At 42.6% G+C, this 14366-nt stretch overlaps 1 protein-coding gene across 1 annotated transcript in view; it reads left to right on the top strand.

Annotated features, from left to right (window-relative positions):
* CNGB3 (cyclic nucleotide gated channel subunit beta 3) overlaps window positions 1–14366 on the top strand; it is a 59504-nt gene that overhangs the window by 44679 nt on the left and 459 nt on the right. The window contains exons 14-20 of the mRNA XM_033156099.1: window positions 3209–3368; window positions 3770–3867; window positions 5081–5164; window positions 7650–7768; window positions 10082–10228; window positions 12134–12305; window positions 14256–14328. Coding sequence (XP_033011990.1) covers window positions 3209–3368; window positions 3770–3867; window positions 5081–5164; window positions 7650–7768; window positions 10082–10228; window positions 12134–12305; window positions 14256–14328 — 853 coding nt within the window. The remainder of the gene's footprint in view (window positions 1–3208; window positions 3369–3769; window positions 3868–5080; window positions 5165–7649; window positions 7769–10081; window positions 10229–12133; window positions 12306–14255; window positions 14329–14366) is intronic.

Here is a 14366-nt window from a genome sequence, read left to right as displayed (position 1 = left end):
GTCTTCACATCAAAATATGAGTTTTTACTAGAGAGAGACTGGTACAAAGCTGTCTAGATATTCCCCCCCCCTCCATGAAGTCTGTTGAAAAGATAAACTTCTAGAACCATAAATGGCAAAATTCTATGGCCTGCTTTGAATGTTGATGTTCAAATATAATAAAATAAGATACTCGTAGAAGCAGTATTTATATGCCCTTGTTTTTTTCTGAGGGGATCACTTAGGGATCCTTGGGAATTGTATATGAGGCTCCCATATATAGAGTCAAATGGGACCATTGAACCACCTAGCCCAGGACTGATGCCCACTAGAAATTGCTCTCCATGGTCTCAAGCAGAGGTCCCTCCCAGCCCTGGTACCCAACAGCCAGTATGGTGCACTGGCATGTGTGTTGGACTAGGTAAGACCTGGCTCAGCCATGAAACTCACTGACTGGCCTTAGACTAGTCATGGTCTGTTAGTCAAACCTACCTCACAGTTGTTGTGAGGATGAAATGTGGAGGAAGAGAACCATGTGCACACTCCCTGGCATGGGAAGATATTGCATCACTGGCTCCTCTGCATGACCTGGAGTTTCTGACATTACTGAAGCAGAGGTGGGAAATATGTACACCAGAAGCTCCCAAGTCATCTCAGAACACGCCATCCAACACACATTCTATGGTGGTCTTCCATATACCAGGGAGCAAATCTTGTCTAACTTCCAGAAAACTCACTGATGCTCTGCAATGTGACCAATACAAAATGTAGGGTTTAGAAAGGTTGACACCATTCTTCTCATAGTAATATCTAATACGAGTATCACGCTGTCAAAAGAAATGAAAATGCATTGTTGAAGATGGTTTTAATGTTGTTATTGACTTAGATGACCGATAACAAATTTGTGAAACTCTTGATTTCCTCATTGTCCTCACCTTTACTGCTTATTATCTTGTTGGGGGCCAAAATTATCTTGGCCTTTTTGAATCATATTATTTTAAAATCATCATTTTAGAAAATCATTCCCACCTAGCTCCCAGTCTCTTTATTGGGGAAAAGAGAAGTAAATATTATCCTGGAGTAATAAAAAAAATCCAGTCAGGCCTGGTTTGTCCTCTACTAAGGCTAAGTTGTTGTTTATCAAATGGATCTTTCTACCAATTAGCTTAGTTGCTGAGTTGATTGCTATTGGGAGTCAGGAAACAGCTTGTCAGCATTTCAAACAGTGCATGAACTCCATTTGCAGTGTACTGTAATCCTATATATGTCTACTCCGAAGTAAATCCCATAGAGTTCTGGTAAGCGGAAATGGGCTTACAGTTTTAGACTGTTAATATCACTGCCAATTTCACTCTGTTCTTGGCAGCTAGTCTTACGTTTCACGACAGACTGCAAACACACAGGTATGATTCTGGAGACTCTTGTTTATTTGGAGAGCTTACTAATTGGCCTTGTGTAATCAGGCAAATACAATTTCAGCCCAATCCTTGTGTGCTTCTTTATAGTAGTATCATTCCAGAATAAAGACAGGGGGCGGGGGCGGGTTGGGGAGGGGGCGCCCGGTATGCTGGCGGGCTCGCAGGGGCGCCCCTGGGGGGCCCGGCGCCCCGACGCGTCGCACCACCAGCCCCTATGGACGAGACGGCCCTGCCTCTCTAGTCCCCTTAGTCTTGACTCCTCCCAAACATCTGTAGACGGCAGTAACAGGGAGAGTTTCCTCTCTGGGCCTGTCTGGCCTGTTGCTCAGCAGTGTGCAGGACTCTTCGTGTTCTGGGTGTCAGTGGAGGAGGAGAGCCAGTAGCAACAGGACTATCCAGATGCTGAGTAGTAGAAGCAGCTTCTGCCTCTTCTCTGTCAGAGTCTACACTCACACTGAGATTCTCGGCACCGGGTACTATCCTGGAATGGCTTCCTTTGTCTGTCCCCTCATGTTCACTCAAACCTCCCACTTCTAGCACCTCCCAGCTCGTCCCTTTCACAGACTGAACCCCTGTGTCCCACCATCACTGTTCTGGGTCTAAGTCTTCTTCCTCTGTGTTGTCCCTGAGGGGTTCTTGGGTTGGTGGCACCCACCGCTCTTCCTCATCCAGCCAGTCCTTGACATCAGGGTGCTTCCAGTCTGTTACACTTTTTCTCATAAAAATATTTAGTTTAGATGTTGGCATATGCCCTTTTCACAACAGAGCGCACACTCATAATCCACCACAGAGGAAGACTGCAAAAAAATTAGTAATGACTAAATAGTGGTCTTGGGCAACAAATCAAACACTTCCTTACAAGTACAGGTAGGTAGCCGTGTTGGTCTGCCATAGTCGAAACAAAATAAAAAAATTCTTTCCAGTAGCACCTTAGAGACCAACTGAGTTTGTTCTTGGTATGAGCTTTCGTGTGCATGCACACTTCTTCAGATACACTGAAACAGAAGTCACCAGATCCTTAAATATAGTGAGGGAGTGGGGAGGGGTATTACTCAGAAGTAATACCCCTCACCCATTCCCACCTTCTGAGTAATACCCCTCCCCACTCCCTCACTATATTTAAGGATCTGGTGACTTCTGTTTCAGTGTATCTGAAGAAGTGTGCATGCACACGAAAGCTCATACCAAGAACAAACTCAGTTGGTCTCTAAGGTGCTACTGGAAAGAATTTTTTTATTTTGTTACTTTTTTACAAGAGCCAGTGTGGTGTAGTGGTTAAGAGCGGTAGACTCGTAATCTGGGGAACCGGGTTCGTGTCTCCACTCCTCCACATGCAGCTGCTGGGTGACCTTGGGCTAGTCACACTTCTCTGAAGTCTCTCAGCCCCACTCACCTCACAAAGTGTTTGTTGTGGGGGAGGAAGGGAAAGGAGAATGTTAGCCGCTTTGAGACTCCTTCGGGTAGTGAAAAGCGGGATATCAAATCCAAACTCCTCCTCCTCCTCTTCTTCTTCTTCTTCTTCTTCTTCTTCTTCTTCTTCTTCTTCTTCTACAAAACTGGGCTTTTGGGGTAAGAAAAGCGATGAACAACTGCATAGTATAGTATAAGTATATAAAATTGTGCATCCTTCCTGACCACTATCACATCAACAAAGCAGCTCATGACATATTGAAAGGTCAATAACATTAACAGCCAACCTCAGCCAACAAATAAAAACAACAATATAAATGCAGGAGATGTCATCTAAAAGTGACTAAAACGTCAACAGGCTGTTATAATAGCCTTCTAATGATACTGGTTGATATTTGCAGATGCGAGATGTCATTGGCGCAGCGACAGCAGGGCAGAACTACTACCGTGCCTGTATGGATAACACCGTATCTTACATGAACGTCAACACAATTCCAAGAATTGTTCAGAATCGTGTTCGAACTTGGTATGAGTATACGTGGGATTCGCAAGGAATGCTGGGTAAAATTCAGAATAATTCAAAAGACACTTACACCCCACCCTCCCCCCTCTCCTTGGGAATATCAATATAATTTAGTTTCTTTGACAATGAACTGGGAATCAGGAGTGGTTATTAACTACTGTACTTGATTTCATTTAATCCACCCATCAAATAATTTTGTACTTTATAAAAATATATTCTTTTAATAAATCCATATACTGAATTGAAACTGATCAGAAAAGCTGCCTAAACTTGGATAATACTTTTGCAAGCTTTTATCAAGTATTCCTGACAGCCCTTCCTTTCTAATCATTTTAGTTTTGTAGTTGTTTTTGGTCAGTAGAGATCCAATGTAGCACAATTTTTATTTTTTATTTTTAAAGTTTCTCCCCCTCACCTGTTCTGTAATCCTCCCTTGCAGATGAATCTGAATTACTGGAGCAGATGCCAGGGAAGATGCAGCTAGCCATTGCAATCGATGTGAACTTTGCCATTGTCAGTAAAGTTGACTTGTTCAAAGTAAGTGGCTTTTCATGTAATCTAACATCCAGGATTGGAAAGATGTTTGCTTGCTTACAGTAATCCAGATTTGCAAAACAAGCAATTTTGAATTTAAGTGCAACAGATAAAAGCAAAGTTACATAGTTGCTTTAATGCCAATGATCCCCCAACTAGGACCAAGAATGGTGGCCCTGTGAAGGCAGAAGCACACAGGAGAGAGGTTCATGCAGTTACTAGTGGCTCACAGTGGGACTGAACCAGCCACCAGGAGCCACATAGGTTCATAAGCTTTGACAGAACCATGAAGGATGCTTATGAGAGCCCGTGTGGTGTAGTGGTTAAGAGCAGTAGACTCGTAATCTGGGGAACCGGGTTCGTGTCTCCGCTCCTCCACATGCAGCTGCTGAGTGACCTTGGGCTAGTCACACTTCTTTGAAGTCTCTCAGCCCCACTCACCTCACAGAGTGTTTGTTGTGGGGGTGGAAGGGAAAGGAGAATGTTAACTGCTTTGAGACTCCTTCGGGTAGTGATAAAGCGGGATATCAAATCCAAACTCCTCCTCTCTTCTTCTTTAAGCTGCTGGCTTAAAGGAGACAATTACCCAATGCTTCCAATCCAACAGCAAGAATTTTGGGTCATTGCTGCATCCTAGCCATCCCAGTCTTCGTTCCCAACAGTGGCACAGCCAGACTGCTGTTGCTGTGTGATTTCTGGGGTTGCACTTACAGTCACTTACAGATTCATAAGGATGGCTTCAGATTCTAAACCTAAATGGCTGGAGCGAGTGTCATTGTATTGTATTGCATTGCATTGCATTATTATATTTTTATTTATACCCTGTCTTTCCCCCTGATGGGATTCGAGGCAGCTTACAGATAAAAACAAGAATCACTAAAAATGTTAAAAAAAACCAATAATTAAAAAACATTTATCATGTGGAGTCATGAATGGTTGGAGCAACAAACCTTGGGGCCACAATCCCCAAACTATTAATTGCACAATAATTCTCTGTTGGAACTAAATCATTAAATGGGTAAGCATATGTGTGCTGCCTGCAACCTAGCTAATCTTAGAATGAACTTCTATGATCCACAAGTAAAGATTAGATTTAATCTTCTTTTTCTTCTTTTGTATTTTGACCTTCTACCAATTCTGCGTAATATTACCTGTATGCATTTCACATACAATATAATTCTGATTCTGATTATCCCCCCCCCTCTTTTTTTAACAGGGATGTGATAACCAAATGATCTGTGACATGCTGCTGAGACTTAAATCCATTGTGTATTTACCTGGTGACTTTGTCTGCAAAAAGGTGATCTTGACAATTTATATTACAAATGCAAGAATAATGAGAGCATTAGAAAAAGGAGTTCAGCTATGGGTTAAGAATAAAATTTGAACAAAATTAATCTTGGGTGAATTACATTGCATGATAGCTAATTAGAGTGCAATTTGCACAAAACTGGATATAAGTGTAAAGAGAGATGCCTGAGACTGAACTGTAAAATTCTGTGATTTGCCATCTGAAAAAAGAACCTGAGACACATACATTTAAATGTTCTGCGCTTTGCCAATAATGATCAGTCTCGATATAGCCATGCTTGCTGTAATGACTAGACAATGAAGTACAGCAGTTTTCTAAGTGTGGGCCAAACTAATGCTGTGTCTTCTGGGGAGAACCCAGAAATCAGGATTAGGACTTCAGCATATGAGAAGGGGCTTAGCTTTTTCCTCCTTCATGAAGGTGCTGATGAAAATTCCACTCCTCTGCCACATCTGGAAGATGTTGTCTGGCATTTAAATGAAGCTTCCATTGGTACCTACAGGAGCTTCCATTGTGGAGCAAATAGTAACTTTTGCAAAATAACTTTTTTTTCAAGATCACAGCATGGTGGGAAAGGGTTAAAGCCCCCCCCCCCTGCATACTGTATTCTCAGTCTTGATTGCCTCCCTGCTTTCTCTCTCTCTCACACACACACATACTGTAGCTACAATTTAAAGGAAATAAATCAAGAACGTTAAAACTCTTACATGCATTTAATGTCACATCTACTTTGGCCCTGAAGTTGACAAGCGATTTAAATCTTTACCTACGTATGGCTGACGTTTTGTTCAAATCCAGATCTATTATTTACATAAATAATGCTTGAAACACTGGACCGCACTACCCTGTTTCTCCTAAAATAAGACATAGCCATAAAATAAGCCATAGCAGGATTTCTATGCATTTGCGAAATATAAGCCGCTCCCCAAAAATAAGCCATACCCCGAAAATAAGCCATAGCGACGTGGTACCTCCCATTAAAACAGCCTGGAGAGGTGTGGCTATGCAGCGTACCGATGCGACACAGTTAAAATAAGACATCCCCTGAAAATAAGCCATACTGTGTTTTGTTGAGCGAAAAAAAATATAAGACGGTGTCTTATTTTAGGAGAAACACGGTATATAAATGATGGATACAGTTTTATGCTGCCTTTTCTTTTATAGTATACTAGATTACATTGATTGGAGTACATATATCATAAGCGCAGACATTTCAGTCCTGTTTGTCCAGGTATAATTGGCTTCATTTGGATGCTAATCAGCTCACAAATGAGCTGGTAAATATGCAAGAAACAGCAGATGCTTTGGTTGGTTGATTATTCTTGATTTCCTCTTTGAAATTATGCAAATGATCATTAGGAAAAATAATTAAAATGCTGATTTGCTTTGGAATGTGTAGTGTTTCATTTGTTTGGGCTGCTGTTGCTATGCTTGTCTTGGAGAATGGGAGAGGCAAGGTGAGATAGAGAAAGATACTTTTAACTAGAGCCACATCTATGAATAGTTATTTCAACTCTGTGAAGGTTAAAATCATTCCGTATCCATGGACCGGCCCAAGGCATTTTGCTACCTGAGTCAAAGGACGAGGAGGAATTTCCCCCTCTCAGTTCCAGACGATATGTCAGTCATGAGGGAAACAGACACATGTCACTAGGGAGGGCCTTCCATAAAGAGGCAACACCACTGAGAAGGCCCTGTCACAAGTCAGAGCCAACCAGGCACCCCGCTGTGGCAGCACCGTGCCGCCACCAAGGCCCCACCGGCCAATCACGGGGTCTGAAGTGGCTGATACTGGGGAACATTATTTTAGGCACTTAGGGCTTTGTATAATAGTACTAACCTTAATTGGCAGCCAGTGCAGCGCTTTCAGGACTCCTGGTCTCATTGGGTTGCCCCACTTACCAGCCTAGCAGCTGCCTTCTACGCTGGCTGTAACCTCCAAGCCGTCTTCTAGGTCATTTCCCGCCATTGTAGGAGGCCACCAGAGCATGGGCAACTGAGGCCAGGCTACCCTGGTCCAGAAATACCTATAGCTGGTGAATCCGCATAAGCTGGGCATAAGCACACCTAGTCACCAAAGCTACATGAGATTCTGGTGACACATAGGAGCCCAAACGGTGAACTTGTTCCTTCATGGGGAGTGCAAGACTACCTACCTAGAATAGTATCTCTCTCTCAGCCTAACTCATCCTGGCAAAGTCACTGGGAGGAAGGAGGGGATACCTAATTATCCATCATTACTGTATCTACACTGGGAAAACCTTTCAAAACAGGGCATGGTGATTTTACCACACAGTTTAAGAAGCTGCTTCATCATGCCAGTGTTAGAAGCAGAGATTCAGTTTGTGGCAAGTTCACCAGCTGCAGAAATAGGTTGTTACTCTTTAAAGAATACCCCTTTGCAATTGCCTGTCATTATCACCACTGAGCTACCATTGACTGAGAATATTTTCTTCTGCGTGTTTGTACCTAGGGAGAAATTGGCAGAGAAATGTACATCATCAAACAAGGAGAGGTTCAAGTGCTTGGAGGTCCTGATGGCACCAAGGTCCTGGTCACCTTGAGAGCAGGAGCTGTATTTGGAGAGATCAGGTAATGCTTGTTTATTAAATTTGTATATCACCCTTCATCTGTAGATCTCAGGCCGGTTCACCACATAAAAATACAAGATTAAAAACAAAATAATAATAAAAACAAGTACAAAAAAGAAAACACCACAAACAAATAAACTCCCCTCTTCCAAGCACATTTGAAAGGCCTGGTTGAAGAGGAACATTTTTGCCTTTGCTGTTCCATAGGGTTGACCAAATATATATCACCATAATAAATTATCCTAATACAGTAATGTCTCTTCTATTAAACTACTCTGTAGAGCCCTGTGGTCTAGTAGTCAGTGTTGGACCAAGACCTCAGAGACCAGGATTCAAATCCCCCCTCAGTCCTGAACCTCACTGGGTCACCTCAAGCCAGTCACTCGCTCTCAGCCCAACCTACCTCACAGGGTTGTAGTGAGGATAAAATGGGGAAGAAGAGAAACCATGTGTGTCACCGTGAGCAACTTGGAGGAAAGGTGGGGTATAAATGCAATAAGTAAATAAAATAATGAGATACCCATGTGTCGTCACAAATTGTTATTAGACAGAAGCAGCACCAATGTGCGTTTGAGAAAGTGTCTCCATAATCAGCACCGGCAGGTCTTGGCTGACTTCCCATGGTAAGTTACAGGTGGGTAGCCGTGTTGGTCTGCCATAGTCGAAACAAAATAGAAAATTCTTTCCAGTAGCACCTTAGAGACCAACTGAGTTTGTTCTTGGTATGAGCTTTCGTGTGCATGCACACTTCTTCAGATACACCGAAACAGAAGTCACCAGATCCTTAAATATAGTGGGGGGGTGGGGAGGGGTATTACTCAGAAGGGTGGTGATAGGTGTGGAAAACCTGTTGAAGACTCTTAACGGCTGCAATTAGTCTTGCAGGGAAAGGCAAGGGGTGAGATGGCTAAAGATAGCTTTGTTATGTATAATGAGGTAAGAATCCAATGTCTTTGTTCAGACCAGGTTTCTCCATGGTTTTAAGTTTGGTGATTAGTTGCAATTCAGCCACTTCTCTTTCCAGTCTATTTCTGAAATTTCTTTGTATTAAGACAGCTACTTTGAGATCTTTTATAGAATGTCCTGGGAGATTGAAGTGTTCTCCTACTGGTTTCTCTGTCTTGTGATTCCTGATATCAGATTTATGTCCATTTATCCTTTGGCGTAGGGTTTGGCCGGTTTCCCATGGTAAGCAATAAGGTTGCCAGGGGTGGTTCTCTCTCTAATTTGGGGTTGCGTTGTGCCACCTTCATGGTGGTCATTTTGCGATGGACACCGCCACCTCTCTCAAAATTCAAAATATGCCTACTAGTCCAAAAAGGTTGGCTGAGAGATTGAACCCTCTGTCTCTGGAGAAGTTTAGATCAGATGTCTGTGTGCTGCCTCTCTGCAGATTTAGCAGGAGCCGTTTGCATTTTGTTAAATTGCATTTGGCACATTTTCACTGCCACGAAGGGTGCTGTAAGCAGAAGATACATTTAAACTTGGCCCATTGCTGTTTTCCAAAAGCAGTTTAGAGCTGCCTGCAGAAGATTAACAATAGCAGGATGGCAGCTGAAACAGAACTAGACTCCACTTTTGTCGCATGCAGTGGCATTGATTTCATCCACCTGAAAACACTGTTGAATATCGTCCTTATATATGGAGATAAGTCCTATACAGGTGTTCTGCTTCTATGTTTTTCTGCTTCACTAGCTACAGCCATTCCTGGACAGGGATAGCCTGCCCACTGTAGTCTATGCATCAGTAAGCTCAAAGCTAGGCTACTGCAATGTGCTCTATTTGGGGCTGCCCTTGGGCTTGGCTTGGAAGCTTTAGGTAGTTTCTGATTGCAATGGCCAGACCGCTAGTGGGGGCATCTGGCTGAGAGCATGTGGCAGCATTGTTGAAACATATGCACTGGCTGCCCAGTTCAAGGTTCTTGTATGAATCTGCAAATCCCTAAACAATGTAGGTCAAAGGGTACCTTGGGGACCACCAAAATCCTTCCTATCCTAGCTCAATCACGGAGATCATCTCCAGGAGTTAGTGAGGCAAGGCTCATTCGACATAAGCACGAAACAGAGCCTTTTGTGTGAGCAGCACAGTCTGGTGGAATGCTCTGTCAATACTCAGCAGGTACCTTCTGTTTCAGCATTTAAATGCCTGCTGAAAACTTTTCTATGCCCTTAGCCTTATGCAGGCAATGAAGAAAATACTTTCCATAACAGTTAGCTGATGGTCTCCGATGATATATATAAAATGGAAAGCTGCTTTGATGTTTTTAATGATATGGTGGTCAATATTTTTATAAATGTTCTCTCTGTCCTTTCAGCCTATTAGCTGCAAGCGGGGGAAATCGGCGGACTGCAAATGTGGTGGCCCATGGATTTGCCAACCTCTTCATTCTTGACAAGAAGACCCTCAATGAAATCTTGGTGCACTACCCTGATTCCGAAAAGCTCCTGAGGAAGAAGGGAAAGTGAGTCTTTCCACAAATCTATAGACCATTTGCCTTAAAATGCAGAACCAGGATCTCTTTTCCTCTCTTTGTGCAGAAGAGCATTTGCTTCTTAAGACGTATGGTTCTTGCTGGACATGGCTGCAAATGTTGGAGGAAGGGTAACTTGGGACTAATAATTCCAGAAGATCAGGGACATTGCAAGTTATTTAAAAGACTCAGCAGACAGGCCCACAACACAAATTTCCACAAACATATATAGCGCTTATGGACAAATTAAAGGCGGCAGGTGTTTAGGGTCTCACTAATAATGTACTCTGCACCATGTACAGCAAGAACCAAATACAGTGGTACCTCTGGTTGCGAACGGGATCCGTTCCGGAGCCCCGTTCACAACATGAAAAGCCCGCAACCTGAAACGCTGTATCTGCGCATGTGTGCAGCACGATTTGGCACTTCTGCACATGCTCAAAGCATGATTTAGTACTTCTGTACATGCACGAAGTGCCGAACACGGAAGTAACCCGTTCCAGTACTTCCGGGTTCGGTGCGTTCGTATCCCGTGATGAACGCAACCTGAAGCAAGCGCAACCAGAGGTATGACTGTATTTTAAAAATAAAAGAAAGAGTGAATGGCAGGAGATCCAGCACAAATGGCCAGAGGTCTCCTGGGTCATCTTCTAACAATGCACCTGCAGAAGCTACAGACCCAAACAAGAGATAGCCAATAGAGTTGTTAGTGTGCCAACAGTAGTGTTATCTATTGTGATTTTTTCTTTAATTCCATGTAATTCCATTACTTAGATGACCATGTTTCTGATGTATAAAGGAATGTGTTCTTTTAAAATGCAGCTTTATTATAGGTGATATTACACTACTGTTGTACGATTTTTCTGCTATTGACCTCTTAAGAAACTCTTGAAAGTGTTTATCTTTCAACGGAACTCTTTTGAGTTCTAGCCTTCAGTAAGAAATGCATACATATTCTCAAAAGAATATTTGCCCACGCAGTTTCATTGGGGATCATGGGTAGCCATCGAGTGACTACTCATCGTAATGGTTGTATACAACCACCAAGTTTAAAAGTTGTATGCTTTGAGTACCAGCTCATGAGGAGCAACAAGAGAAAACTGTTGCCTTCATGCATTTTCTAGTTGGCTACTTAGACATTTGGTTCACTACTATGAGAAATGGGATGCTAGATTAAATAGAGTCTAACTAACCCTAAAAACCCTGATCCAGCAGGGCTTTTAATGTTCATACGCCTACTGGTAGCTAGGATACCCACTCTTACCTATTTTTTGCCCTTGCCCAGGAGGCAGTTACAGATCAGACCTAATCTGGAGTCTGCATTCATTTTTTTCATGTATCTTGCTGATATAAAAAAAACCAGTTCAGCTTTTCCATATTATTTCCAGAGTGGACTAATCCGTTTCTGCAAGTAATCACTGGATCTCCTTGAATTTTTAAGCAGCTGCTAGTATGCAGATTGGTGTGAGATGGCTGTTGCTTAGAACTGAAATTTAAAAGGAAGTCCCCCTGGGTGCATGGGTCTGCCCTTATATACGTTGCAGCTCGACTGCCTTGGGTGGGAAGGAAAACTGGTACACAAACAAGGCAGAATTATTTAATCCCTAATGGAACATGGGAGGAGGTGGGTGGGAAGAGAAAACTGTATTCAAAGCCCTGAGCGCTTTGAAGGAAACAAAAGAAATACAAATAATGGAACTGGAAGTTAGAGGTCAGGCATCACACAAGGCCCCCGTCTCCAATAAAAACTGATGGACGAATTTTGCTGCCTGGCTGGGAATCCAAGATCAAGAATATTAACAGGGATTGCAAAACTACTAAAAAGAGAGGTGGCTGTTTTAATACTTTTTTACATGCTCTCTCTCTCTCTCCCCTCCTACTTTTCCTATGATCTAGAGTGCTCATAAAGAAAGCAGGCAAGCCTGTCGGAGCACCAACAGCACCTGCCAAAGGCTTGTCCCTGTTAGCACAGAAAGTAGAACCACCCAAGATGTTCCAAGCTCTGCTGGGTGGGAAAGGTGGTGGCATGGCGGCTGTTATCCAGTTGAAGAGACAGATGGAGGAACAGGTACTGTACTCACAAATGCCGCAAGTGCAATGGGGAGCCTGGAATGTGGAAGAGATCGACAGGGAGAATACCAACTCAGGGTGGGGTGAGGTCAGGTTATAGGAACTACCGGGAGCAAGGAACCTAGTCCTCATTAAACATCAAAGCACAAGGAGATGGCAGGCGTTACTATGCCATCGCACTCGGAAATGTCTGAGAAGGCACATACCCTCCCACCAGATTTATAAGTAGTGGGAAATGTGCTGAGCAGAGTCTTCAAAAGGGGATGCAAGTTTTATGAATCCATCCTGATGAAGGTCACAATGACAGTGTGTTTCAGTTCATCCCCCTTAATGTAGCTATTTTCTTTCTGAAGCAGATAGCAGTGATCAGCACAGATGGAGAGATCCCCTTTCCTTCCACCATATTCTCAAGGATCTTCCCGATTAGCTGAATTTAAATAAATAAATAAATTCGTAAGATTATCTGCAGTATGAAGAAAGTGAATTAGAGACAAACTGTTTCTTCCTGATAATACTGGCATTTGGAACAACACAATGAAGTTTATTGCCAGTAGATTCGGGGCAGACGGAAGAAAGCTGTACTTTATATACATTAGTTGTGTGACAAGGCCCTGGGCCCTGTAGTTCCCTTATATAATAAACACACACAGACATGGATATTTTAGGTTAATGGGCTAAAATAGGCCACAACTTTATTGTGATTACAGATGTGAGTGGTTTGGTTTAGGCATTGGGTGAAACCAGAATATATCCCGACTCCTGCCTGTCTGTAGGGAGTCACACTAAGGGTAAATCACCAGTAGGGGGAGCTCTACGACATACGTCAAATCAAGCCCCCCCCCCCCCCGGTGTCCCCGATGGATCATGTGGCATGGCCCTAACCCACAACTAGGCTTTGGACAGGATCCACAACCTCGGATCCTTTTAACAGGATACCCTTATTGAGGAGGGGCTAACAGAGGCAACAACCTCCCCTCCCAGACACTGACATAGAAAGGAAAATAAAGGGCTGGGGAGCAAAAGAGAAGCACTTTCATTTCTAGCTTCATAAACCATGAAACGTGGATTGACTGAGCTGAGCCTGTCCAACAGGACTTCAACCAGAGTTTGTTTAATTTAATCATTTATAACCCAACTTTAAGGTAGTTTTTCCTAAGATAGCTTGTAACAAAACAATAATAAAATGCACGACCACAAGTAAAGCAGTAACCATTAAAAATAACATCAGTTAAAATATAGACACGTAAGCATAATATTACCCAAAAAAAGCCTAAGACCACACCTCTGTATTCTCAGTGAGCCAAGGCACGTGGCTATTTTTTGCTGGACAAGTTACCATTTGGTGACCTTTCTCCTCCAATTGCACTCAAGAGTATTTTTCAGGATATGATCATGCCTGCTTTTTTCACATGGGAGGCATGTTTTGGAGGAAATTTACCTCCGGAGAGTTCCGAGCGTGCTTGGTTTATTTAAAATATTTAAATTTATTTCAAATATCAATATAGTATTAAAAGATCTCTCAAGGCAGTAACAGTTAAAAAATAAAAGTTTTAAAAATAAAAGTCCACTGAAAAAGCAAAAGTTCAAATTCCAGCTGAACATTAACCACTTCCTAATGCCTAGGTGAAAAGTGCAAGGTTCTAAGCTGGTGTCTAAATGAAAAAGGGTAGGCACATGTTGCATTTCAGAAGGGAGCTCAACAGTTGAGGTGCCATCACAATGAAGGCCCTGTCTTGCATCGCTGCATCATGTAACTGATGCTGAAACCACTAATCTCAGTACATTTATAGAGCTTCAAAGACACCAAGCCACTCTGAAATCAATGTGGGTATCCCTTTAGCTGTCCTTGATGGATTGTACTCACCTACTATGCAGAGAGGTCTTAGGTGTGATCTTAATTTCCTGTCAAGCATCCTTCTTTAACAACATTTAATTGTTTTTGTTACAGGAGGAAAAAGAAAAGGAAGAACAAGCAAGGAAAGAGAAAGAAGAAAGAGAAAAGTCGGCAAAGGAAAAGAGAAGTTAATATTTAACTGTTTTTGTTTCAGGAGGAAAAAGA

The sequence above is a fragment of the Lacerta agilis genome, chromosome 7 (assembly GCF_009819535.1).
Source record: "Lacerta agilis isolate rLacAgi1 chromosome 7, rLacAgi1.pri, whole genome shotgun sequence".
Lineage (NCBI taxonomy): Eukaryota > Metazoa > Chordata > Lepidosauria > Squamata > Lacertidae > Lacerta > Lacerta agilis.
The sequence above is the reverse complement of the archived record's forward strand: the minus strand, read 5'-3'. Positions and strand labels throughout refer to the sequence as shown.